The 24,493-nt window shown below is 39.2% G+C and overlaps 1 protein-coding gene across 1 annotated transcript in view; it reads right to left on the minus strand.

Moving 5' to 3' along the window:
- Positions 1-24,493, minus strand: part of UTP20 (UTP20 small subunit processome component) — an 84,259-nt gene that overhangs the window by 42,971 nt on the left and 16,795 nt on the right. Inside the window, 14 exon segments of the mRNA XM_015567583.1 lie at positions 2,061-2,227; positions 5,650-5,775; positions 6,367-6,452; positions 7,591-7,681; positions 10,594-10,776; positions 15,124-15,367; positions 15,608-15,687; positions 16,349-16,425; positions 17,658-17,816; positions 18,927-18,989; positions 19,604-19,754; positions 21,599-21,704; positions 23,198-23,286; positions 23,421-23,576. Coding sequence (XP_015423069.1) covers positions 2,061-2,227; positions 5,650-5,775; positions 6,367-6,452; positions 7,591-7,681; positions 10,594-10,776; positions 15,124-15,367; positions 15,608-15,687; positions 16,349-16,425; positions 17,658-17,816; positions 18,927-18,989; positions 19,604-19,754; positions 21,599-21,704; positions 23,198-23,286; positions 23,421-23,576 — 1,778 coding nt within the window.

The following is a 24,493-nucleotide window of genomic DNA, read 5'->3' on the forward strand; positions in this document are numbered from 1 at the left end:
ACTCAGTCCCAATCAGCCATAACCCAGCAGCCAGCTAACCTCCTGGTTAGAACATCTGCCCCCTGGTGGTCAGTGCACATTATATTGACTGGTCAACTGTCTACCCCCTGGGGTGGTCAGTGCACGTCATAGTGAGTGGTTGAGCAGCCTTAGCATATCATTAGCATATTACACTTTGATTGGTTGAAAGGTGGACTAGTCAACAGGACACTTAGCATATTAGGCTTTTATTATATAGGATAGATGAGGAAACCAAGGGATAAAAGAGTAAGAAACCTGTGACAGAACTAAGTGTCTAAGCCAGCCGTGGGCAAACTACGGCCCACGGGCTGGATCCGGCCCGTTTGAAATGAATAAAACTAAAAAAAAAAAAGACCGTACCCTTTTATGTAATGATGTTTACTTTGAATTTATATTAGTTCACACAAACACTCCATCCATGCTTTTGTTCCAGCCCTCCAGTCCAGTTTAAGAACCCATTGTGGCCCTTGAGTCAAAAAGTTTGCCCACCCCTGGTCTAACCCCAATTCTCATCCTACTTATACTATTCTCAAAATGCAAGCTACTAATAGTCTTTTATTCCATCTAGAAACTCTCCCAGCATTTTCTCTCTCAGCTTCCACTGACTATGCTGACTTCAGAGTTTAACAGAAAATATATGGTTACATTATAAGCTCCTGGGGGGCTGAGAATCAAATGTTTTATTTTTCTTGTAGCCTTTGGGAAATAAATGAAACAATAGTCCTTTATAAACTTATTTCATAATTGAACTTTTAATGCTTGAGCTTTACTTCTAACCAAATGGTATGAGATGATAGCTCGCTGATTCACATACCTAAGTGTTCCATCCATGAGAGCATGCATCATTTACAGCTGCCCTTTTAACCAGAGGCTATTACATTGAACAAAATCTCATATTCATTAGAGCCAGCTTCCCTCAAAGAGCAACATTATACTGAATGAAAACCTTTTTAATTGCTGGATCCATTTTCACAGAAAAAATACAAAACAAATGCCACACATTATCCTACAAATAAATATACTAGCATATATGTTTGCCTGAAGCAATTATGAAACTGGATTAGAAGTTTTGTAGTAAAAAAGATCTGGATTAGAATTCTAACCATTTTCTAGCTGAGAGGCCATGAACAAAATACTTCCTTCTCTAAGCCTCAGTTTCTACATTTATAAAATGGGGGCAAAAGTTAATGATACCTCATGTGGTTGTTTTAAGGTTTAACTGAATTGTCTGTAAAGCAGCCGTTCTCAACCTGTAGGTCGCGACCGTCGGAAAACACATATAGCATATCAGATATTTACATTACGATTCATAACAGTAACAAAATTACAGTTATGAAATAGCACGAAAATAAATTTATGGTTGGGAGTTACCACAACATGAGAAACTGTATTAAAGGGTCACAGCATTAGGAAGGTTGAGAACTTTTTACAGTGTAAAGGGACCCGTCATAACATGTGGCATTAAGTTAGTACTCAATAAATGTTAGCCATTATTATTATTATTAATTACTAACATGCATACCAGAGAACATACCACAAAGCATTTCAGCTCACTGAATACACTTATTTCACCCACTTCATTTAGACTATGAGGTGAGAGCAGAAATTATAAATACTCTATTTCCAACAGAGTTTTGGGTTACAGGAGATATTCAACAAATCATTACTCAGTAAATGAATGACTCAGTGAATGCATAATACCAAGACAATTAAGTTTAATTTTGTAGCATACTCTAAGATTCTAAGGAGAAGCCTATTTGTTGTCTCAAGTGGCCTAACTACACAGCAGCAATAACAAAATACACATTTTCTAATCAGGGGATTCCTAACTCATGGGTGCCTATCAGCTATGATCAACTGTGAGCTCCATCTAATCCAATCAAAGTTTAAAATGAATTGCATTTCAGCCAAAAAGACCACCACTGAGGTTTCGAGGAGCAACCCCATCAGAAAGATACCAAGAGGGGACACCTAGCCTGAGACATTAGAAGTCTACAGCAGACAACACACATTCAGAGTGTCAGGAGGTTGACAGCTACCATTCTTGAAGTGCTTCACAGGTTCAAACAGCAGGTCCAAGAATATCTGGATCTCCTCTGGTTGGGTCCCAGCCAGGAACCTCAGAACAATGGCCATGCGGGTGCCTGATGCAGATTTCCCCTGAGTTTTACTCCCAGTCTTATTCTTCATTCGCCCATACAAAATCCTAAGATGTCAAAAGAACATTATTTTGTTTGCACATTAACCCTGAAACACAATACTACGTGTTTTGTTTTCCTGAAAAAGGGTAGCATAGCAACTCAACAGATTTAAATGGATATACTATGAAACAAGGAAGCATGAAATAGGATTTGGATATTTAACACAGAAATTTAGTTAAACATCAACACACACACACACAAACAAGGTTAAGGGAAGCAGGAAGAAGGAAATAATAAAGATGAAAAAAGTGCAATTAAAGTAGGCAAGCCAAAGGTAAGTCTAATGAAAGAATGAAAACAACTATATATAGATTAAAAGGAAATGAAATGAGAATACAAGTACCATAAGGAAACTAGAAAGATTTCAATTAAATGGGTAATTTCCTGGGGGAAAATCTCATGTATAAATAAGCAAAAATAACTTAAGAAGAAAACCTAAATAGGCCAGTAATCCTGAGTGAATGTGGAACTCATATAGTTTTACAGATACATTTTTTAAACATTCAAGGAAAAACAATTTCCAAGAGAGAAAGCAGGAAACTGTCCTTTTCCATTTATGAAGGTGGTCTAACTGTGACAATGAGAAGGGTTAAGGAACAAAACTATATACCAGTCTTCCTGTGAAAATAAAACACAACATTTCTAATTACAGCATCCAATGCTGTATTAAAACAAGATAAATAAGGATTATCCCAGAAATGCAAGAAATAATATTTAATAAAATCTATTAGATTAATATAGGTCAATGGCTCATAGGAAAAAATTATTACATGCTTAATAAGCATTCTAATAAAATTCAACATCCATTCCTCATGACATATTCAGTAACCTAGTAATAAAAGCTACTTTCTTAGCATGATAAAACTCTCTGACATAATGTCTCAGTCGTATTAGGAAAAAAATTTCACTTTGTGAACCTCTGAACAGTGTCCCAGGGACAGCCTGTCAAGACAAAGCAGACCATACTTTAAAAGTGGCTGTTCTACCTGGCTGGTGTGGCTCAGCAGTTGAGCATCGACCCAGAAACCAAGAGGTCGCTGTTTCAATTCCCTGCCAGGGCACATGGCCAGGCTGCAGGCTCAATCCCCAGCAGAGGCCATGCAGGAGGCAGCCAATACGTGATGTTCCTCTCTCATTGATGTTTCCATCTCTTTATCCCTCTCCCTTCCTTTCTCTATAAGTCAATTAAAACATATATATTTTTTAAAAAGTGGCTGTTCTACAGATTGACAAATGTGAGAGGGAAGATGGGGTAGGTGGGAAGAGATTAACCAAAGAACTTTTATGCATACTAGATTAATATAGGTCAATGGCTCATAGGAAAAAATTATTACATGCTTAATAAGCATTCTAATAAAATTCAACATCCATTCCTCATGACATATTCAGTAACCTAGTAATAAAAGCTACTTTCTTAGCATGATAAAACTCTCTGACATAATGTCTCAGTCGTATTAGGAAAAAAATTTCACTTTGTGAACCTCTGAACAGTGTCCCAGGGACAGCCTGTCAAGACAAAGCAAGTCCTCTCAGCCTGCCTGTACCCTCTCGCAATCCGGGATATCTGACTGCCCCTGGGATCGGGCCTAAACCAGCAGTCCAACATCCCTCTCGCAAACCAGGACCACTGGCTCTTAACTGCTGGCCTGCCTGCCTGATTGATCACCCCTAACTACTCTTCCTGCCTAACTCATCACCCCTAACCTCTCGCCTGCTTGCCTGATCGCCCCTGACCACCTCTGCCTTGGCCCCTGCCACTGTGGCTTCATCTGCAAAGACGTCTGGAATGATGTCCGGAAGGTCGTTCGGCTGTCCAGTCTAATTAGCATATTACGCTTTTATTATTATAGATACGCATAACTCATGGACACAGACAATAGTGCGGGAGGGTGGGGGCAGATGTGGGGTGGAGGGGGCCAATGGGGAAAAAAAAGGGACATCTATAATACTTTCGACAATAAAAATAAATACTACCCTCCCCCAAAAAAGTGGCTGTTCTAGAAGCATTACTGTTAAATCCAGAAGCAACACAAAGATGATCACCACCACCAGCAGCAGCACCATCACCTCCACAGTTAGTTCTTCTAGGCCAGTGGTCGGCAAACCGTGGCTCTTGAGCCACATGCAGCTCTTTGGCCGTGTGGCATGGGCCACAGTTTCATTCGCACTGTACATGCGCACCCGCACATGGTATTTTGTGGAAGAGCCACACTCAAGGGGCCAGTTTGCCAACCACTGTTCTAGGTTATGTAGGCAATATGACCATTAAAAACAAACAAACAAACCAACAAAACCAATACAAAAAAACAGAAAGAGATTTTATATCATAAAAGAGGATACAAAATTAATTTGACCAATATTTACTAGAGGCCATAGAGTTCACCTTCTAGCTATAAAAATAAGAAGAGGGAGAACCAAGATGGCGGCATAGGTTAACGCCGGAGTTTGCCGCCTCGAAAAACCACTTCAAAAGTGAAACTAAAAGACGGAAGGGACATCATGGATAATATGATTCATAAAAGAGGATACAAAATTAATTTGACCAATATTTACTAGAGGCCATAGAGTTCACCTTCTAGCTATAAAAATAAGAAGAGCTATGGTGGATGAGTATAGTGAAGAAAAATAGAGGTAAGGGACTAGAGTGATAAGGGTGTGACCTTATATAATGAGGTCAGGGAAGGCATCTTGGATAATATGATTCTGGAGATGAGGCTGAATGAAGAGTAGTTAACTGTTATGTGTTCCAAGCAGAGGGATGGCAAGTCCAAGGACTCTAAAGTGGGCTCTGAGGGCACGGTAAATGGAAGAGACATGGTTAGAGGGGCTGTCTGGACTAGGCCATTCCAGGCCCCCTAAAAAGCAGTAAGGACTTCCTATTTTATTACCTCAAAGGGTTTACAATAGAGACTAACAATCTGACTGATGACTGTTATTTACTACTATTTTTTTTTGAGCAAGAAAATCCAATGAAAAATATTAAAACTAATAACAAAGTTTTGTGATGAAATGGTTAAATAAGTAATACAAAAAGTCAATACCTTTTATATCTCATATTTAGTTACATACCAAAAAAGGAATTATTTTTATTACTTCTCAACAGTAAAACTTAGAGCAATGTTGAGTTTCACAACTACTGAGTCATAATACTATTATTATCCACAATTGTTTTTGTGATCAACTATTAAAAAAATCAGTATTTAGCCAGGCTCAGTGGTTGAGCATTGACTCAGGAACCAGGAGGCCGGTCAGGGCACATGCCTGGGTTGCGGGTTCTATTGCCAGTAGCAGGCGTGCAGGAGGCAACTGATCAATGATTCTCTCTCATCAGTGATGTTTCTGTCTCTCTCTCCCTTCCTCTCTGAAATCAATGAAAACATATATTTAAAAATATAAAAATAAACCAGAATTTAAACAATACAAATACCTCATCAGAACAGCAAACAGATCTGCTCGGTGGGCCGTTTTCACTACTGTATTATCTTCTGAAATGCTAAAATGCACTATCTCTTCCTTAAAGCTTCTGTCTTCAAGCAATCTCTGTAAATTTTCCCTTTAAAAACAGCAAAAATCATCACTTAATAATCAACAGTGCTTTTTTAAAAATACAATATGGTAGAGTACTACGTGTAACAAAAAATAGATACTAAAGAATAGTCTATAAAGTAGTTGACATCCATAAAGAAAATCTTCACAGAAATACCTTCCAAAATGATAGGTTCTCAATTTTTAAAAGAGGGATTATAAAGAGTTAGACTTAGTCAATAATTCAGCTGTTTCAACGAGCATAATACAAAAGCTTTCTTCAGTTTTTAAAGTGATTGTTATGATTTGCTAAGTAGTCACCAAAATTTTAAGACATTATGTAAGCAAGGAAAAATGATATAATGTTCTCAACACATACTTTTAAATTAATATTCTCTTTCCCACCTTATTATTATATATATGGAGAAGCACTCTTAACAAATAAATATACTCCCAGTTTTAATTTCTTACCTAAAATAACATTATGATTTCCTTAGAAAAAAAAGGAAATTTCCAAGGCCTTAATAAAATTATTTTAGAAGAAGCTCTCAGATAAAAAGATAAAAATCAACCAAAGAAATAGCATTTTTTTTTTTTTTTTTTGCTTCAAATAACTTACCTGTAAGGGAGAATATGTGGATGTTTATACGTCATTATGCAATCCAGGGTTATTTTTTGTACCATCTGATCTTGGTGGAGCAACAACTAAGGATGATATTTCATAGAATAAATCAATGAAGTCTCATACATGCATACCATGGGATAGTAATTTATCTGTGTTAATCTATAAAATTAGGTTTCTTAGAATTCAAATTTTTAGATGTGGTTTAATGCTGATTCCTGACAAAAGCCTAACATTTCCCTGAGGTTAAACAAGGATGAAGAGAATATGAGCAAAGAACAAAATAAAAACAAAACTCTAACATCTGCTTCCCATACACCAGACCTTTGGGTTTGTCAGTCTTTTGGCCAAGACCAATTTCCTACACAATCGGGATTTACACCAAATGAGCTGGTCCTGTGCGAGCAAAAGCTCTTGATAAAACTGTGAAGGTAACGGCTGTCAGTATAAGGCCAGGAGAGACCTGCTCTGAGGCCACTCTGATCATCCAGTTCAGATCTTGGATTCCTGTGGTCACCTGAGACTTGAGCTCTGGCTTCACAAACAAATTAGATCCGAATTATGGGCAGATACAGATAAGTTCTGCTGAAATGCCAAAATGAAATGTTTCATCTAAAAAACATCCAAACAGAGGAAGAAAATCTTGTTTCCCAGATGGCTGAGAATGACATCCAATTCTTACTCGGCTTCTGACATTAAAAGTTTTTCTTCAATCTTTCCTGGAATTTAGGGTCATATATTGTGGCTGTTAACAGACCATTCTGCCAACTACCTGCATCCACTCAACATAAAAGATCCTGAAATTCTAGCCCTCCATCAGCCTAACTCACCAAAAAGTGAAAAGTAGCCAACTGCTGTTGGCACAACCTGCACTCCCTTCTAAAAGCTACCTCCCATGATATAATTATGTTATTACAGCTCGTCAATGTTTGGTCACTAAAAATGCTTTTAAAATCAACTAAATTAGTACTGTCTAAACTGTTTCTCAAGATATAGAAAATGTCTATTATTTAAAAAATATATATATTTAAAAATGTTATAAATATATATATAACAAGTATATATATATTTTAAAATACTATAAAAGATATCATAAAAAATATTAGAATGCAGACAGGGCTCTATTCAACAATTATTGAAAACCTAAAAGTTATTTTGGCAAAGAAAATGGAAAAGAATAGTTTACAAATAATTGCAGAGGCAAGACTTTATTTTACCTACCTGAAGATAGAGCTCATATAATTTGGATTCCAGATACAAGGCCCGTGGATTCGAAAACTTAGAGAAAACTTGCAAATGAGCGATTAATTGCCTTAAAAAAAAAGAGAGAGAGAGACAGGGTACTACAAAATTAAAGAACAGAGATTATTTTCTTTAAAAAAGGCGAAAGATTTATGCGATCTGAAGAGAAACCAGAGCATGATTATTTTCTTTAGATGAAGTACTCACCAATTTTAGTTTCTCTGACAATTATTCCAAAAACCTTGTCTAGGTCACAGTACCCACTTATGTAATGAAACACCAATCAAGGTGCTGCGATGAAAGTATTTTGTAGATGTTAACATCTATAATAAACGAACTTTGATAAGAGATTACCCTCAATAATGTGATGGGCCTCATCCAATCAGTTGAAGGCCTTAACAAAAACAGGTATTTCCCAAAGAAGGAGTTTTATTACAAGACTAGAACAGAAATCTTACCCTCCAGATTTCAGACTCAAGACTACAGCATCAAGTCCTGCCTGAGTTTCCAGCTTGCTATTCTGCCCTGAAAATTCTGGGCTCGCTGACTCCTGCTACTAGGTGAGCCAATTCCTTAAAACACATCTCTTTATCCATCCATACATACATACATGCATACATACATACGTACATACATACATAAGCATGCATGCATCTCCATTCCATTGGCTCAGTTTCTCTAAAGAGCCCTGACTGATGCAATGTCCATTGTAATTACTTATCACTGGGTGCTTGCAGTTTAACAGATAAACTTCTAAATGATCCTACTGACACATGCACTCCTCTCCCAACATTTATGAATTATTTTTTATGTACCATTTAGCCTTAAAGAGCCAAAGACAACAGGAACTAATCTGCACGTCCTAATTAAATACTTGCCAGTGAGGGGTGTGTTCCACAAAGGATTATTAACTTGGACTATGAATATACTGAGATGGCACCAAGAACATGATTTTTAATCATGGTGTATATCAGCAATTGCCTAGGTCTGGCAACAGGGGACAGAAAAATTAAGACATGGACCTTATCCTATATGAGTTTCTGATTTTCATGGAAGATATATAAAAAATTAACTAATAATTCAAGGCAAGGAGTAAGCCCCATGATGGAGGTATAAGTGGTTATTATGAAAGATTGAAGGAAGGTGAAATAACTTGTAGGTTAAAGGACAAGAAGAGCCTCAGTAAGGGACCTGTGTTTTGAAGCACGAACAGTTTCATTTGGCAGAAATAAGGCAGGGACACAGTAAAAAGAGGGAAGGCTCAGGTGAGAAAGGAAGAGATTTGACTGGTAACTTACTCATTTGTTCACCAAACTAGTAGGACTAATATTTTGCTGGCTAATATGCTGAAGGACATAAAGAAGAAAACAGCAACATGTCTTACAAAAAAGTGTGGGGAACAGACCATTCACAGCTGTGAGAAGGCAGAAGCAGAGAAGGAACTTTAGTTGGACGAAACTTGGCCTTGACCTTCCTTCTTCTGTCTTACTCTCCATTTCCATAAGTTGGTGAGCCCTTCCCTGCCCTAGCTGCTGGTGAACTTTCGTCTTTCAGCTTCAAAGGTGCCTTATACTTTGTACAAGTCTTCTTCCTTTTATGGTAGAACTAGAGGCCCAGTGCACAAAATTCATGCAGGGAAGGGAGGTGTCCCTCAGCCCAGCCTGCACCTTCTCCAATCTGGGATCCCTCGGGGGATGTCTGACTGCTGGTTTAGGCCCGATCCCACTAAACTGGCAGTCGGACATCCCTCTCACAATCGGGACTGCCGGCTCCCAAACGCCTGCTTGCCTGATTGCCCCTAATCACTTCTGCCTGCCAGCCTGATCACCCCCTAAACACACCCTGCCAGCCTGATCGATGCCTAACTGCTCTCCTGCAGGCCCGATTGCCCTCAACTGCCCTCCCCTGCCGACCATCTTGTAGCAGCCATCTTTGACCACATGGGGGCGGCCATCTTGCGAGGGTGTGATTGTCAATTTGCATATTACTTGTTTATTATACAGGATTAAGTCATTTTTTACTGTGCTCCCATAACTCCTTTAACACGTTAAGCCCCATGTCAGTCACTGGTAACTGACACTATACTTTCCATCTGGAAGACAAAACAGGCTGGGCGCTTAACTTGTTAAACGTATTTCCCCTATAAAAATATTTCACTAGGCATTTGACCTTGCTTTCTGCAACGCAGAGGCTAAGTACTGTCCATATCTGCAGCCCAGCACTTAGAAAAAGGCACTCAACACAGTTGATGAATGGGCAAACTAGTAAATGGCTCATGGGAGAAATTCAACAAATAGATGTAGGTTGAGATCTAAAGTGTTAAAATAACACAATGGCACCAAATCCAGTGGGTCTCTGACACCACAATTCAGATGATTTTCAAGTTGCTGGAGTAACTTCTACAAGCATGATCACGTCTTACTTTTCTAAGGTTTCTAACAATTTAGGTAAATGAGTTACCCAGAGAATAAGAGATAATATAACAGCATGAAGAAAAGGTAACCAGAAGGAGACAAGTCAAAAGGCAACGCAAAAGTGCTGACACGCTCATTTATAAGAGGACAGATGTTCCATTACTCGCTTCCCTAGCACACAAACACGATGCCCTGGCGCTATGAAAAGGCAACAACACAGGTCAAAGACCATTTAACAGCTCTGGGCCCCAGCAATATCATGCATAGAAAAAGCTATCATTAAATGATTCCAACTCTAATACTGTGGCTAAACAAGAACGAAATAAAAAGCAAACAACCAACATGCATGGAAGATGAGAGTTTCTTTGGGCTCTAAAAAATAAATTAATAAATTAATTAATTAATTAATTAAAAAATAAACCCAGGGAGATACAGCACTTATGTAAAATGTATATAGTTATCTGAGCAGGTGATCTCGTCCAAGGCCATTTCCCATCAAGGCCCTGAGACTTACCCCCATTCCTCCGAGAACCGTGGGCATGTGAAGTAACAGCAATGTTGCACTTACTTGGTTGCAGCTCTTCTTGTTGTTTTCTTCTGTGAGGGTTCATCTTGGGGCACGTCCTCTTCCACCAACTCTTCGTCGTCCCCAGCAGCAGGTTCTTCTGTTTCCTCCGCTGCCACTCCTTTGCTTTTTCTTCTCAGATCCTGGGTTGGAGCGACCTGCAGATCTGCTGGGTAATACTCGTTGCTGCAGTGGAAAGAGTAACACAGGCAGATAAAGCTGAAATGTCCTAATTCTGTTTGTGACAGACGTACATCCACAGTTCACCGAATCACATGTGGGAGAGACATCAGAGGCACTTAGTCAGAGCTCTTCTAAAACATTATTCTGTTGTAGTCCAACCCTTGGAAGGACCCTACTTCACAAGTCAATCACTAACTGCGGGAGACAGCCCATCGTTACACTGTTGAAGATATTTGAAATGTCTACTTCGGACCGAGCTGAAATCAGTCTCCCTGTCTCTGAAAACACACCCAGGACAGGCAGGAATCAGGGTGAATTACAGTAAATATAGGGGTGGGTAAAAGTAGGTTTATAGTTGTGAGTACATGAACAGTTTATGCTTGTGCCATTATTTATTATTATATTATTTATTTGTATCACACCTATAAACCTACTTTTGCCAATTGCTGAATTGAAAGTACAGCATTAAGACCATGTTGGTCACTTTCAAACCAGATGCATTCTACCTTGTAGAGGGCTGTAACAAAATTCAGTCCTCTAGATATGGGGACTGACAAAACAGATGGAACTATCAACAGCATAGCTTTTGGGGGCAGTCACAGACTCAACTGAATGTCCAGGCAATAAAAACCAGTAGGTCTTTATGTCCATCTCCTCTAAACTAAGCTTGTGCAGTTGGCATTCACATTTGTTCTTAATGAAATCCATCCTTTAATTTTGGTCCATTGTTGCAGGTAACTAATATCTTGAAGGCTGTCGCTGTCATTCACTTCATTTGTTTTGTGTCACTTTAACTCATCCATCCAACAATTATTGTGTGTGTGTGTGTTTGTCTCTTTTGTGCATGGCTCTAAGCTACAGATAAAAGGGAATTGATCAGGTCTGAAAATCAAAAATACACGGATATAATAGCATGTTTTAGGATATTACCGTACAACACACCTAGAGGAAACAACGGGTTAATACACTAGACAACAACTGGAGGGCTGAGATGCTACCATATCCAACTTTGTATTCTCACCTAGCAATATCTAGTAATTAATAAATTTAAAAAAAATGAACAAATTAAATGAGTAAAGTTGCTCTGTCAGTTATAAAATGATTTAATAACATCCGAATTATACTCTCAACATTCAATTAACCACATGACATATCTTTAACCTTTATCACATGCACAGCACACTCCCTCATTTATTAAATTTAAGATAATTCACACAAAGCACTTACATAGCAAGTATTCATTAAGTGTCACTGTCACCTATTACAAGGATGTTTTTGCCAGTGTTAGTCATTTGTTCTTAATTCTTGATATGATTCTTCTCAGAGAATGTTTACAAGGGATTCACAAACTGGCTCTAATATCAAATTATTTGACACAGATTTAGGAAGGTAAATTTCTAGCCAAAAATGAAAATAAAAAGGCAATAGACTTCATTGTCAGGATTAAAGGTGACATTTGGGTTTTCCATTAGTTTGTATCATCTATAAAAGTATTATTTATAGGTAATAGGTGTCAACTAGTCTTAATTTAAACATTTAAAAAAACTGTATATTTTTTTATCTCTGTCTTCTTAACCTCAAAGATCCACTTCCTATTATAGGCTCCTTTCTCTAGCCCCATTTCACAGCATCTTGTACTATTAGAGCAGTGATGGCGAACCTATGACACGCGTGTCAGAGGTGACACACGAACTCATTTTTTTGGTTAATTTTTCTTTGTTAAATGGCATTTAAATATATAAAATAAATATCAAAAATATAAATCTTTGTTTTACTATGGTTGCAAATATCAAAAAATTTCTATATGTGACACGGCACCAGAGTTAAGTTAGGGTTTCTCAAAATGCTGACACGCCAAGCTCAAAAGGTTCGCCATCACTGTATTAGAGGAAGGTCTTTATTCTTAGGCTAAGGGGTAATCTATTTCTTCAATGAGGGAAAAACTTAAATTAACATGGAAGGAAATTCATATCCTACTAACACCATTAATACAGCTTGCAAATGCAGAGCCCTTTGCAATTCATGAATCACTAAAAAACATTATTTTATATGATCTTCAAAACAAGGCAAGAAAGTTAAATACCACTGTCCTCATTCTATAAATAAATTAAAGACTAAAGAGTTATGTGAAAAAGAGAAAATCATTACTCTTCTACCAGCCCATCTACTGACCTGCCCGCATCTTGCTTGTAACCTTTGCCAGATGAATTATTCATGGAAACCTTTTCACTTATGCAAGGGATCCAGTTCCTCTTACTATTCAAGGACATGGCTTTAGCAATTGTATCCCCTCCTGCATGTGAGTTTACTCCTCTCTTTTGGTCTTTCCCAGCAGCATTACATGCATACACGCTGCTTAAACCTTAAACAGCAACACAACAGCAGCTCCCTCTCTGCTCCCACATCTCCTTCCACCTATATCTGCTTTTTTTTTTTTATAAGAACTGTTCATATTTGTTATTTTCATTTTTGTTTTCCATTCTCTCTTAAACCCATTTAAATCAGGCTTTCAGCCCTACCAGATTAGCTCAAACAACTCATGTTAAGGTTCTTCCAAAGCCAATGGTCAGTTCTTATTCTTCATCGGACTGATGTCTCAGACACTTCTGATTCCACTGATCACTCCCTTCTTGAAATCTTGGTTCTTCTTTTACCAGTCTTTCTTGGCCTCCTTTGTTGGTTCCTTATCTCCTAATCTCTAAATATTGCTGTCAGTCCTTGGAAATCTTTCTCTAGATTTACATGCCCACATGTGATTGAATTCCCTGACCATAATTTAAAAAAACAAACAAACCCACGTATACACCGATGAGTCTCAAACTTACCTCTTCACCAAACCTTTCCCTTAAACTTTAAATTCCAAATTCAAGTACCTACCTGACATCTCTATTTAGATGTCTATTCAGTATCCCAAACTAAAAATGAACTCCTGATCTTCCCACAAATCTGCAAGCTTCTGCATTTCTCCCAATCTCAGTCAATTGGTGACTCTCTTCTTCCAGCTGCTCAGGCCAAACCCTCAGAGACATCCTTGATTCCTCCCCTTCCTCCTTCCTACACTGGCCCTCAACCTTCCCCACCCCCATCCCCATTAGGACACATCTGATTTGTTGGCAAATCCCAAAGGCTAATCTAGTTGCAATTATTGAAAATATCTTATTGAACTGAAATCCTTCAAAACATTCAGAGTTCAACTACCTCTCATTATCTGCACTACTGTAACACTGGTCAAGTCTCCCATCATATTCTCTTCCTAACTCTTGACTCTCTCTACTCTCACTACTGGTATCCTAGTCTATTCTCAACATAGCAGCCAGAAAACTCCTTAGAAAAACTGAAGTCATGTCATCCTTATTTAAACCTTCCAATGTCTTCCCACTTCACTGACAATAAAAACCAAAGTCCTTACTATCACTTAAAGTTCCTACACAACTTGGTCTCCTGTTAACTTTTTGTCTTCATCTCCAACTACTTTCTCCTGGGATCACTGCTGTAGCCTCTCAGACTTCCTTGTTGTTCCTTGAACAAGCCTGACATGTTGTGGTTCACAGCCTGTTTAACTTAACCCTATAGCATTTTCCCATGTAATGAAATAGTGTTAGAAAACATACATGTACTGTGCTATACACATTCCTTATCTTTAGTTTTAAAGCAATCTTACTCTCACACAGCTTATCTAGTCAAAATAGAACAATGCTTCAGAACGTTCTTATTATTTTTTGAGAGTACATTCCTCAGCATCATGGGAAACATTCAAGAAGTTCAAAGCAGAGTGGCTGGGGTTGAGTTACTGAAAAATATTTTTAAGCTGCAGGCAGACAATAAAATAATGAACACACAGGGCAAGAAATAACAAGCTCTTTGTGCACTGAACTAACTCAATATGGCCTTAAAAAAAAAATTCTCACCAGAGTACATGCTTAGAGAGAGGAAATGAGAGGGAGGAAGAGAGAAACATTGATTGTCACTCTCCGAAAGAGCCCCGACCTGGGATCGAACCACAACCCGAGCAGGTGCCCTGACCAGGAATTGAACCAGCAACCTTTTGGTGTACAGGACGATGCTCAACCAACTGTGCCACTCCGTCCGGTCTTGATAAGGCCTTTTTATTTTGTAACCTGGAATATTTTATTAACACCATTTGTGGGCTGGTTAAATTCATGTAAAGTTAAGTGGTGAACTAAACTAGGTTAGTTGTTAGAGCCAGTGCTTTATAGATGTGCCAATGATGTGCAAACATGACAGGCATAACAATAACTTGGCCAATTTGGGAGCTGAATACTTTGTACCTTTTCTTCTAGGTACTGAGGACACGCTACTAGGAACATATTCCAAGAAGAGAACACTTACTTGATGAATCTCAAGAAAAGCGGGGAAAGCTCCCTGGACCGTGGCTCTACCCTTTCTGGGAATTTTGCCAGAGCTCGCCACAGCAGGGATCAGAAATTGGTATGGTCCAGTCTTTCCTGACAGTTGGTTTTCAATTCTAACTGCTCAAGATAAAGCGCTCCAACATCTCCGTCTTGAGTCTGCTCCCAACTTTCATCTCCTATGAACTTCTCCTCATCTCTTATATCATTTTGCAGTTCTTTCTCTGAAAGGAAAAAAAGTCATCAGTACCACCAGAGAAATGTCAGCATTTGTCCTTTGTGTCCCTCAGGTCAGGGCATTCCTTTCTCTAGCAATATAAGGAAACAATAAACCACATCCAAAGGTTATTGAAGATAACACACTTCTCATTTCTGTTTCCCAACTTCATGTGCAATGAAGCAGTAAAAATGAAAGTTAAGCAACCGCTTTTCTTCCCAGTTCCACCGGATGCCTCTTTACATACCAGCATGGGTAGCTGCTTTTTCTAGATGTTCATAGTAGACGTTCCAAAATTTCTTATTTTCCATTTCATGTGCATGAGAGCTAAAGAAAAGAAGATCACAAGACAAAAGATGTGATATGATCTTTATTCTGAGGTATCTCACTGGAAAAAGAGTGAAAGGAAAGGACATAACTAAAATGTAGGGATATAAATGACTTTTGTATTTTTCTATATTCTTCAAAATGCTTGCATGGACCACAGATCATTTTTATAGTCATAAAGTACTAAATAGTATTTTTAATAACTTAAGTGATACCCATAAGAAGGCTATTTTTAAAGGCACAATAATGGGCAGGGGTATGAGGTATGGCCTATTAAGGGAAGGAGTGGCCTCTATTTAGAGAAAGTCCTTTTTTTAAAAATTAAGTTTGGCTCAATGATTATATGTAAATAAAATCATGCAATTATATAATACTTTGTACTGAAAAAATTCAACAATACAGCTGTATCAAGTAAAAGGAGAAAGTCCTCTAAAGTTATTTCAATGTACAAAGAAATATACATATAACATTTGAACTGTTGAAAAACTTGGCATCAGAGAGAATAATTCATGTTTGTTTTTTCTTCACCTTATCCCACAAAGGATTTATGAGAGCGATAAATCCTTTCAATCATTTAAATCACACCTAGGAATCTAATACTGGCTCCATCATTCTGCAGTAGTTAAAAGGTTATAGCTTCATCCATTTAACTCATGCTTACCTTATGAGTTCAATAACAGGATCCCAAAGAGCACTGAAGTTAACATACAACATGCCTAATAAATAACGAAGCGGCACCTGCAATTACAGACTCATTTAGTAAGTGGGTAACGAACTACGATAAAACAGCACCGAGATGCAAATATCCCAACTCAGATATCCAAAGGTTTGCAAAGGAGCTCATGCTTTAGAAAAGTTGTAGGTACCAATCTGCAAGTCAGTGGCAATAATTTTCCAACTCTCCCCAAAATGTTACTTGTTATTTAACACAGAAGAATCACTAAAGCAAACCTAGTACTCAAACTCACTCCAGATGTTCATGCTGAAAGGAGATATTTAAATGCTAATTCCCTCCTAACAAACACTGCCAGCTCCATCACCTCATTAGACGAAACTTGAACAGACATCAGTAAAGTACAGATGGTGAAGAACCCAAGAAGTCTGCTGGGTATGGCAGCTGTGGCTTCACAAGCAGATGTCTGAGTTCTCAAAACTATGCCATTAAAGGAGTCCATTCAGAAGGTCTAGTTTTCTCAGTCAGCTTTGGCAGTGAGTGACAGTCATGACCAGAATCCCATATGCTAGGGAGGCATCATGTAGAATGGCAGTTCTAGTACTATTTGGGGGTGGGTGCCTGTAGCTGGTTTAGCAGCAGAACATAACACAGGACACTAATATATAAATGAGAGCAGGAACAGACTGCTCTGATTGAAAGGGGAATGCCTCCACTTGGCTTCCCTCCCAAAGGGATATGTGATGTATCTGCAAGGGTCATGGACAGAAAATGCCGGATACAAAAGGTAGAGGCTGACTTCGTGGGGCAGCAAACAAGTCTGGAGAAGAAATCAGGCTTTAAACTTGACCCTGCATCCTCTGTTGTCAGTACTTTCCTTCATAAAGGACACATCTTCAGAAGGGGGACAGGAAATTAGTTCCACTGTTGAAATGACTGACAGAGCCACCTAACGCAAAGCATCTAAGCAGTGGTCCTCAAACTTCCTAAGGCCGCGACCCTTTAATACAGTTCCTCATGTTGTGGTGACCCCCAACCATAAAATTATTTTCGTTGCTACTTCATAACTGTAATTTTGCTACTGTTATGAATCGTAATGTAAATATCTGATATGCAGGATGTATTTTCATTGTTCGTGACCCACAGGTTGAGAACCACTGATAAGGGAACTGAGGATTTATCCAGTTACAAAAACTTTTTTGGGGTAACTCCTTGGTATGTTTCTCTTTTCCAAAGCCAGCCAAACAGATCTAAAAGCATAAGTAGAATATTTTTTCTAAAAGGTGGTGTTTTATACCTCCTGTAACGGCCCGTCAGGGACTGCGGTCTGCACCACATCATGTCTTAGCTTCCTCAAGTGGAGGAGCTTCTCTCTGTAATCGTTCACAGTCGCGGGGACGAGTTCTGCCTGGCGCAGCACAGCGAAGGCGGACTGCCGCTCCGAGAGCCCGTCATCCTGAGCAGCCGGGAAAACAGGGAGGCATGTCAGCTGTGATTTTCCGAGAAAGCATTAAATGTGACCAAAGGTCTAAAAAGTAAAAACTGTGATGTTAATGTTTTAAGTTAAATAAGCAACACTTTTGGCGAGTGAGGTAAATGATTCGTTTTTCCTCACACCGTTTACTTTCTAGTAGATAACATAGGTTTAGTATCTAGCACAGAAATGATAAGGAGAAGAGGAAAGTAATTCTCAAAATGACTCAAACTGACTGGTAACATTTGTTAAAAAACAAAGTATATGTATTTTCACTAAATAATTCTCTCTCTAATAGAAGTAATTTTTACCTCAAGAAGTAATAATTTTCATTACGGAAATATTTAGCTATACAAAACTATCTGTGTAAGGATGCTCCCTGCAATATTACTGGATATCCTGAAAAACTGTGAGCAACTCACCGAACCATTCGCCAACAGGGAATTGGTTAAATAGGATATTTTAAACTGTGGGCTGCTACTCAAACCTCAAAAGAAATGAGGTAGGATGAGAGGCACTGATATGGAAAACCTTCACGACACCATTAGTTTAAATTGTGTGTGTGCATACAAAAGTCTGAAACAATATGCACCAATTAACTGTGGAGTTTCAGTGGTGGCCTTGTTGGCTCAGCAGGAGCAAGGATTACAAAAAATTTTCAATTTTTGGTAGATATTTACATAGTGTTTGAATTTCCTATGAAATCACAACCCTCTATCATAAAAGCCTAATATGCCAAGTGTCCAAAGGTTCATTCGATATTCGACCAGTCGCCATGATGCCACTGACCACCAAGGGGCAGATGCTCTGACTGGGTAGGTTAGCTTGCTGCTGGGGTCGGGCCAGTAAGAACTGGGTGAGAAAGGCTGGACACACCCTGGAGCCCTCCTGCAGTCCATCCCCGGCCCTGATTGTGCACCGGTGGGGTCCCTCACCCTAGCCTGCACCCTCTTGCAATCCAGGACCCGTCGGGGATGTCTGCGTTAGTGAGTTTTATCTCTGAATCTGTGCACCAGGCCTCTCGTTTGGGAAATAAAAATATATATCAAGTTACATTTTTAAAAAGTTATCCAAATCAAACAGTTAAAATACCTCCATTAGTTCCGGAAGTCGAACCTCAAAGTGGTTTAGGATCCTTATTGTCAAAAGCCGAATCTAGAAAAAGGCATGTTTCAAAGTCCAAAGTTTAAACATATGAATAAACTATTTAATAGTCAGTGAGATCTAAATTTTATAGAATTATGAAAAATATACCACTTGCCAGCGTAATACAAGTTTATTCTATCTCTTATTTCATGTTCAACACCAATACACACCTTATTCAAATGGAGCACTTAATGACCAGACTAGATGGGAAGGAAAGGTTGCACATAAAACCATGTTGTTTCTTTGAACTGTGACACTACAGGTATTTCCGTAAATAAATGCAATGAATCTTATGAAGTTTACAATTCCATTGACATTAGTGAGTTTTATCTGTGAATAATGTATTCGGGTATTTCTATACATCTCAATGAGCAGCGAAATCACCCAGAGGGCTTTAAAGCCCCCACTGGATCAGAGCTGGGAGTGGGATCCAGAATTTACATTTTTATTAAGCTCCCCAATTAGAACTGCTGCAAACAGTTTGTAGGTCAGTGTTCAGGAATCACTGCTTTAAACAGAAATCACCCCACAGCAGCACTTTCTGACTAAGGAGCTGTGACAACCACTGGCAATACATACAAACAAAAAATGAGAGATGGGAACACGCGCCGTGACAATGTTACCTTGGATATACCAGTTGAAATGTTTGCTTGTAACTTGGGAAATAATTCCATTAAAGCTTCTTCAGAAAGTGGCCCCTTGCAGCCACATAAGGATAATCTCTGATAATAGAGATCAGCCAACAGCAACACAGATGGCTCCAAAGGAAACATTCTGCAACAAGACGTTTATTAGACCCAAACTGGCCTCTATACCCGAGCATTCAGACTATAACAGAAACCATGGAAAATTATCACTGGTGAAGGAAACGTAGAAAACAACAGGTAAAAGTTTTACGTGGACATTAGCATCACTTTAGAGATGAATTTGAGGCTAGTGACCGTGAATGACGTGCTCAAGGACACATAGCTAGTTGGAGATAGAGGCGGGATTATGCTGTCTTGGCAATCTATATAGTTGTTAGTAACAATGACACTGAGCTAATGAGGAAGCAGTACAGAGGAGGGGTCCCGCACACAGACTTTGGGGTGGGGCAGCCCATCATCCATCAACATATAACCCTGGACAAGCCGCTTAACCTCTACGTGCCGCCCTCCTTTAACAAATATTTACTGAGTGTCTGTTATGTGCTAGGGGCTTTTCTAGACACTGGATATTGCAGTACACAATAGGCTGAGTCCCTATCCTCCTGGAGCTTGTATTCCAATAGGGGAAGGTAGCGGTAAACAAATGAACTGTCAGTATGAGAGCGATGAGTGTGGTGGAGAAAAGTCCATCAGGGGAAGGAGGCTAGACCCAGAGCCTGGGTTGTAGGGGTAGGGGGGAGAGGGCGAGGGATGAGGAGGAGTGCTATTTGATATGGGGCGTGGTAAATGGCAAATGTAAAGAGATCCTAACTGGTTTCTTTATTCCCCTTCGGTCTCTTCTCAGTACAGCAGCCAGGATGATTAGGCCTAAGTCATCCCCCTGCCCCAAATCCTTCTCTGTCCCCTTTCAGAGTACAAGTCAGGGCCTACAAAGGCCAAAGGTCATACACTGCCTGCCACCCCCACCTGTATGTCCTCTTGTGCTACTATCCATGCCTTGCTCTCCTCAGCCACAACAGTTCCTTGCTGCTCAAGCCAGCACACTCTCCCCACCTCCTGCCATGGGTACACAAATCCCCCCAGGCCTGGAAGAGAGAGTGCCCGAGAGCCCCAACATCCTCGTGGCTTACTCCCTCGCCACTTCCGGGCTTCTGCTCAGATGTCTCCTTCTTGGTGAGGCCTTCACTACTTAAAACTGCTGTTGTCCCCAACCTCCAGACTCCCCGTCGTCTGCCTCTGCTTTAATTTTCTCACCACCACCTAACATGCTAGTTATTTTACTTACTTATTTTGTTTACTGTCTCTTTGTGTTAGCATGTTAGTTCCCTGAAGGCAGGAAATTTAGTGATTCTTTCACTACGTCTTCCAGTACCCAGAATAGGGGGCTGGTGCATGAGAAAAGGCGAATGAATATTCATGAGTAAATCTGTTTTTAAAAAGCACGGGAATAAAATGTTCTGGACTCCAGAAACAGAAACAAACTAGTTTACCAGGTTTCCAGAAGGCCTTTTTTAAAAAAGGAGGCTAAATCCAGTAATGAAGGGCTAATGGCCCGGTGCTACCACCCAAACCAGAGCTGGCTGTATATAGTATAAAGACCACAGGAAAGTTTTCTGAGATGCTGATTGTGTCAAGGTGAGAGAACATTAAAGGCGTAGGAATGTGTGTGTAGGAATCACTCAACAAGTTACAAAAGGTCATCATTGTGCAATGTTATGGTTGGGAGTAATCAGCATGAAATACCCTTTACTAATTCTACATTAATTCACACACAGCAAAACACCCCTTTACCAAGATGAACCTGCATATAAAGACTCTCAAGAATTGTATTTACTTTAGTTGGAGGATTTAAATCAATTATGAATCTCCAATGTGAATACAGCTCAGGTATAGAATGTCCAAGATTTCACAAACACAGAAGCTTTTGTAGTTTACTTGTTATTAAGGTAAATGGAGAACGTGTTTACTCACAATACTAAATTCTTCACACGTTCCACGGGAACCAAATGAAGAAGCTCAGAAGATTCTTCCAAACTCAGCAGAGTATTTACAGCTTGACAAAGAACAAACAAGTTTCCTAAACACAGAAAAACAGGAGAAGCCACAGTACTTATTTCTTTGACACAGTAACTACCAGACATCTCATTTATCTGACACATGCTATTTATACGAAATTAAGTTAAATTTGAGCCTTCTAAAGAATAACCTGTCAAATGTCAGAATTTAACAGAAAAGAACTAAAAGAGAAGGCTCCAAGTTATATGGACCTTTAGAGAAAAATATATTCAGAATTGGAGAATAAAAATGTATGTTCCATTAACTGAGATGAGGACGAAATTCAATGGTTCCACCGACTGGCATTATCAAAATTAGAACTTAGGAGGAGAGCAGACTTGGACTTTTCAAAAGCTAAGACTATCTTTATATAAAGCTCATGTAGATTTTATGTCTCCAATTTATAAGGAGTCACATATCCAATGACTACTATCCATAATCCACTTAATTAATATTAATTATATATTCATTCAATCCTTGACCAGATGTTGGCAAGCTATGGCCAGCAAGTCAAATCTTGTAGGTAGTGTGTTTTTATATGGCTGGCAAGATAAGAATAATTATTTACATTTTTAAAGTTGTTGTATTTTTTGTTTTGTTTTTTAACAAAAACCAAATAGAATATACCACAAATCTGAATGCAGTCCACAAAACCTAACGTATTTACTAACTAGTCCTCACATAAACATTTTACCAAGCCCTAATCTAGACTTGAGAACAGTGCTGCCCAACAGAACTTCCTGCAATGGTAGGAATGTTCTTACTTGGGACAAGAAGCAGCCACAGTCAAATATGGTAGCCAGTTGTCATGTGTGACCGAGCACTGGAAGTGTGGGGAGCTACCTTATTCTCCAATATGTCTGCTTAGTTTCTAACACAGAATATAGCACATTAATAGTTGAATGAATGAATGAATGACTACTGTTAGAAAAAAAATACTGTGCTAGAATTAAACAAAATCCCTATGCTGTTCTCAGGCTAGTGAGGGAAGACATACAAATACACCACAGGGAATGGGGTTTGGGGTAGCGTGGCCACATTCCACCTGGAAGAGCCATGAGGGCCTTTCTAGAGGTGTTGTGCTTGAGCTGAGTTTTGAAAGATAAATGAGAATTCACTAAATGGCAAAGACCTAGAGAGAACTCCAGGAAGGAGGGCATGTCCAAGGGCAGCCAGAGAGTTGGAAAAGGAAGTGCGTTCCTAGGATCAGCAAACGCCTGGAGCAGGTGTATACCAGGGGAAGGTTGGGCCTGGAAGACAAGGAACAAGACGCAGGCTGGGTAGTAGGGGTTTCTTATTACCTTGACCTTTAGATTCAGCTTATGTTTAAACTGCCCTGATCTGGTCACCAGGTTAAGAAGTACAAGTGCAACACCTCCTGCTTGCCCTCCTTTTTCCGTATTTACCACATGAGAGGTTTTTCCAGAACACAATGTAGCACTATTCTCTGGCATTCTGTGACTTTATAAATGACTCAGGGTGTGTCAGAAAAGAAAGACAGGAATTGCTACTGACCTTTCCCAAAGCTCCCTCTGTCAACCGTCATGAAGAGTGACTCTATGCAGCATGTGACTAGTGGTATCACCTTCTCTTTCTCAAGGGGTCTAGCCAAGAAATGGGAAGAAAAAGGGAAAAGTTCACACTGACTTTTTCATGAAACAGCTGGGAATGGCTAATAAAGGTTTTAATCAGCATGCTAAGTATCTCTTTCAAAATAAAACATGGTGTATTTTCTCACCTAATATGAGGTAACACGACAAGGGCTGCCCAAGAACATGAGAGGAAAGTAGTATCGTTATTTGGAGGTAACTGAATTATAGACAGAAGGTGGTCCAATACTGGGATCTGTTCCTTCCCTCCCTTGGATCTGGTCTTCCTCAGCCTCACATAGGATCTGAAAGAAGAAGAGATAAACAGGAATGTAATCGCTCTTGCCTTAAGAAGCTGGAAATAGAATTGGGCTCCTTTCCATGTGTGGAGCATTTGGGGAGAGGAGAGAACTGGTGGTGATGGGTGAATATACACAACAAACAAATGTGTATCGCTTACTGATTTTAGCGAAAGGCTTTTCAACCAAACTGGTTCTATTTTCTTCTATTTTCCATTTTAATTTGCTTCATAACTTAAAGGAAGTCTTTTCCAGTTTTAAGTACTATTCTGAATTTTGTGCTGATGCACATATTTTTAAGAACTGGAAAGGTAAGTTTATTGGAATAAACTGACTTCCACCATCCTCTTTCCTTTTTGGTATGTTTACTACAGTTGCCCTCTCTACCCCAACTTACTTGCAGTTTCGCTAGAAAAGTCCATAAATAAACAATTCATACATTTTAAATAGGGTTCTGTTCCCAGGAGTGTGATGGAGTCTCCCACTATCCCGCCACACCCAGGGTGTGACTCATCCCTTTGTCCAGCTTCTCCACACTGCAACCTGCCTGTTAGTCTCTATCAGATATCGCCATGCTTGTGTTTGCTGACCCTTATTTTATTTAATAATGGCCCCAAAGCACAGGGATAGTGATGCTAGCAACTTTGATATGTCAAAGACTTCCTGTAAGTGAGAAAAATGAGTGTTGCATGTATGTAAAGAAAAAATATAGTATATATAGGGTTTGGTACTATCCAAGATTTCAGGCATCCATTGGGGACTTGGAACAATGTATCCTTTGCAGATAACGGAGGGCCACTATACTTCACAAATGTAGAACATGTAGAAAGACACTGCAAAGTTCTTGTAGTGAATCTGACAAATGTCACTAAAATGATTATGATTAGAAGTAATTTTCTCTGCTGCTTTAATGTGATAAATGG

This window comes from Myotis davidii, unplaced genomic scaffold, assembly GCF_000327345.1.
Source record: "Myotis davidii unplaced genomic scaffold, ASM32734v1 scaffold120, whole genome shotgun sequence".
In the NCBI taxonomy this organism is placed as follows: domain Eukaryota; kingdom Metazoa; phylum Chordata; class Mammalia; order Chiroptera; family Vespertilionidae; genus Myotis; species Myotis davidii.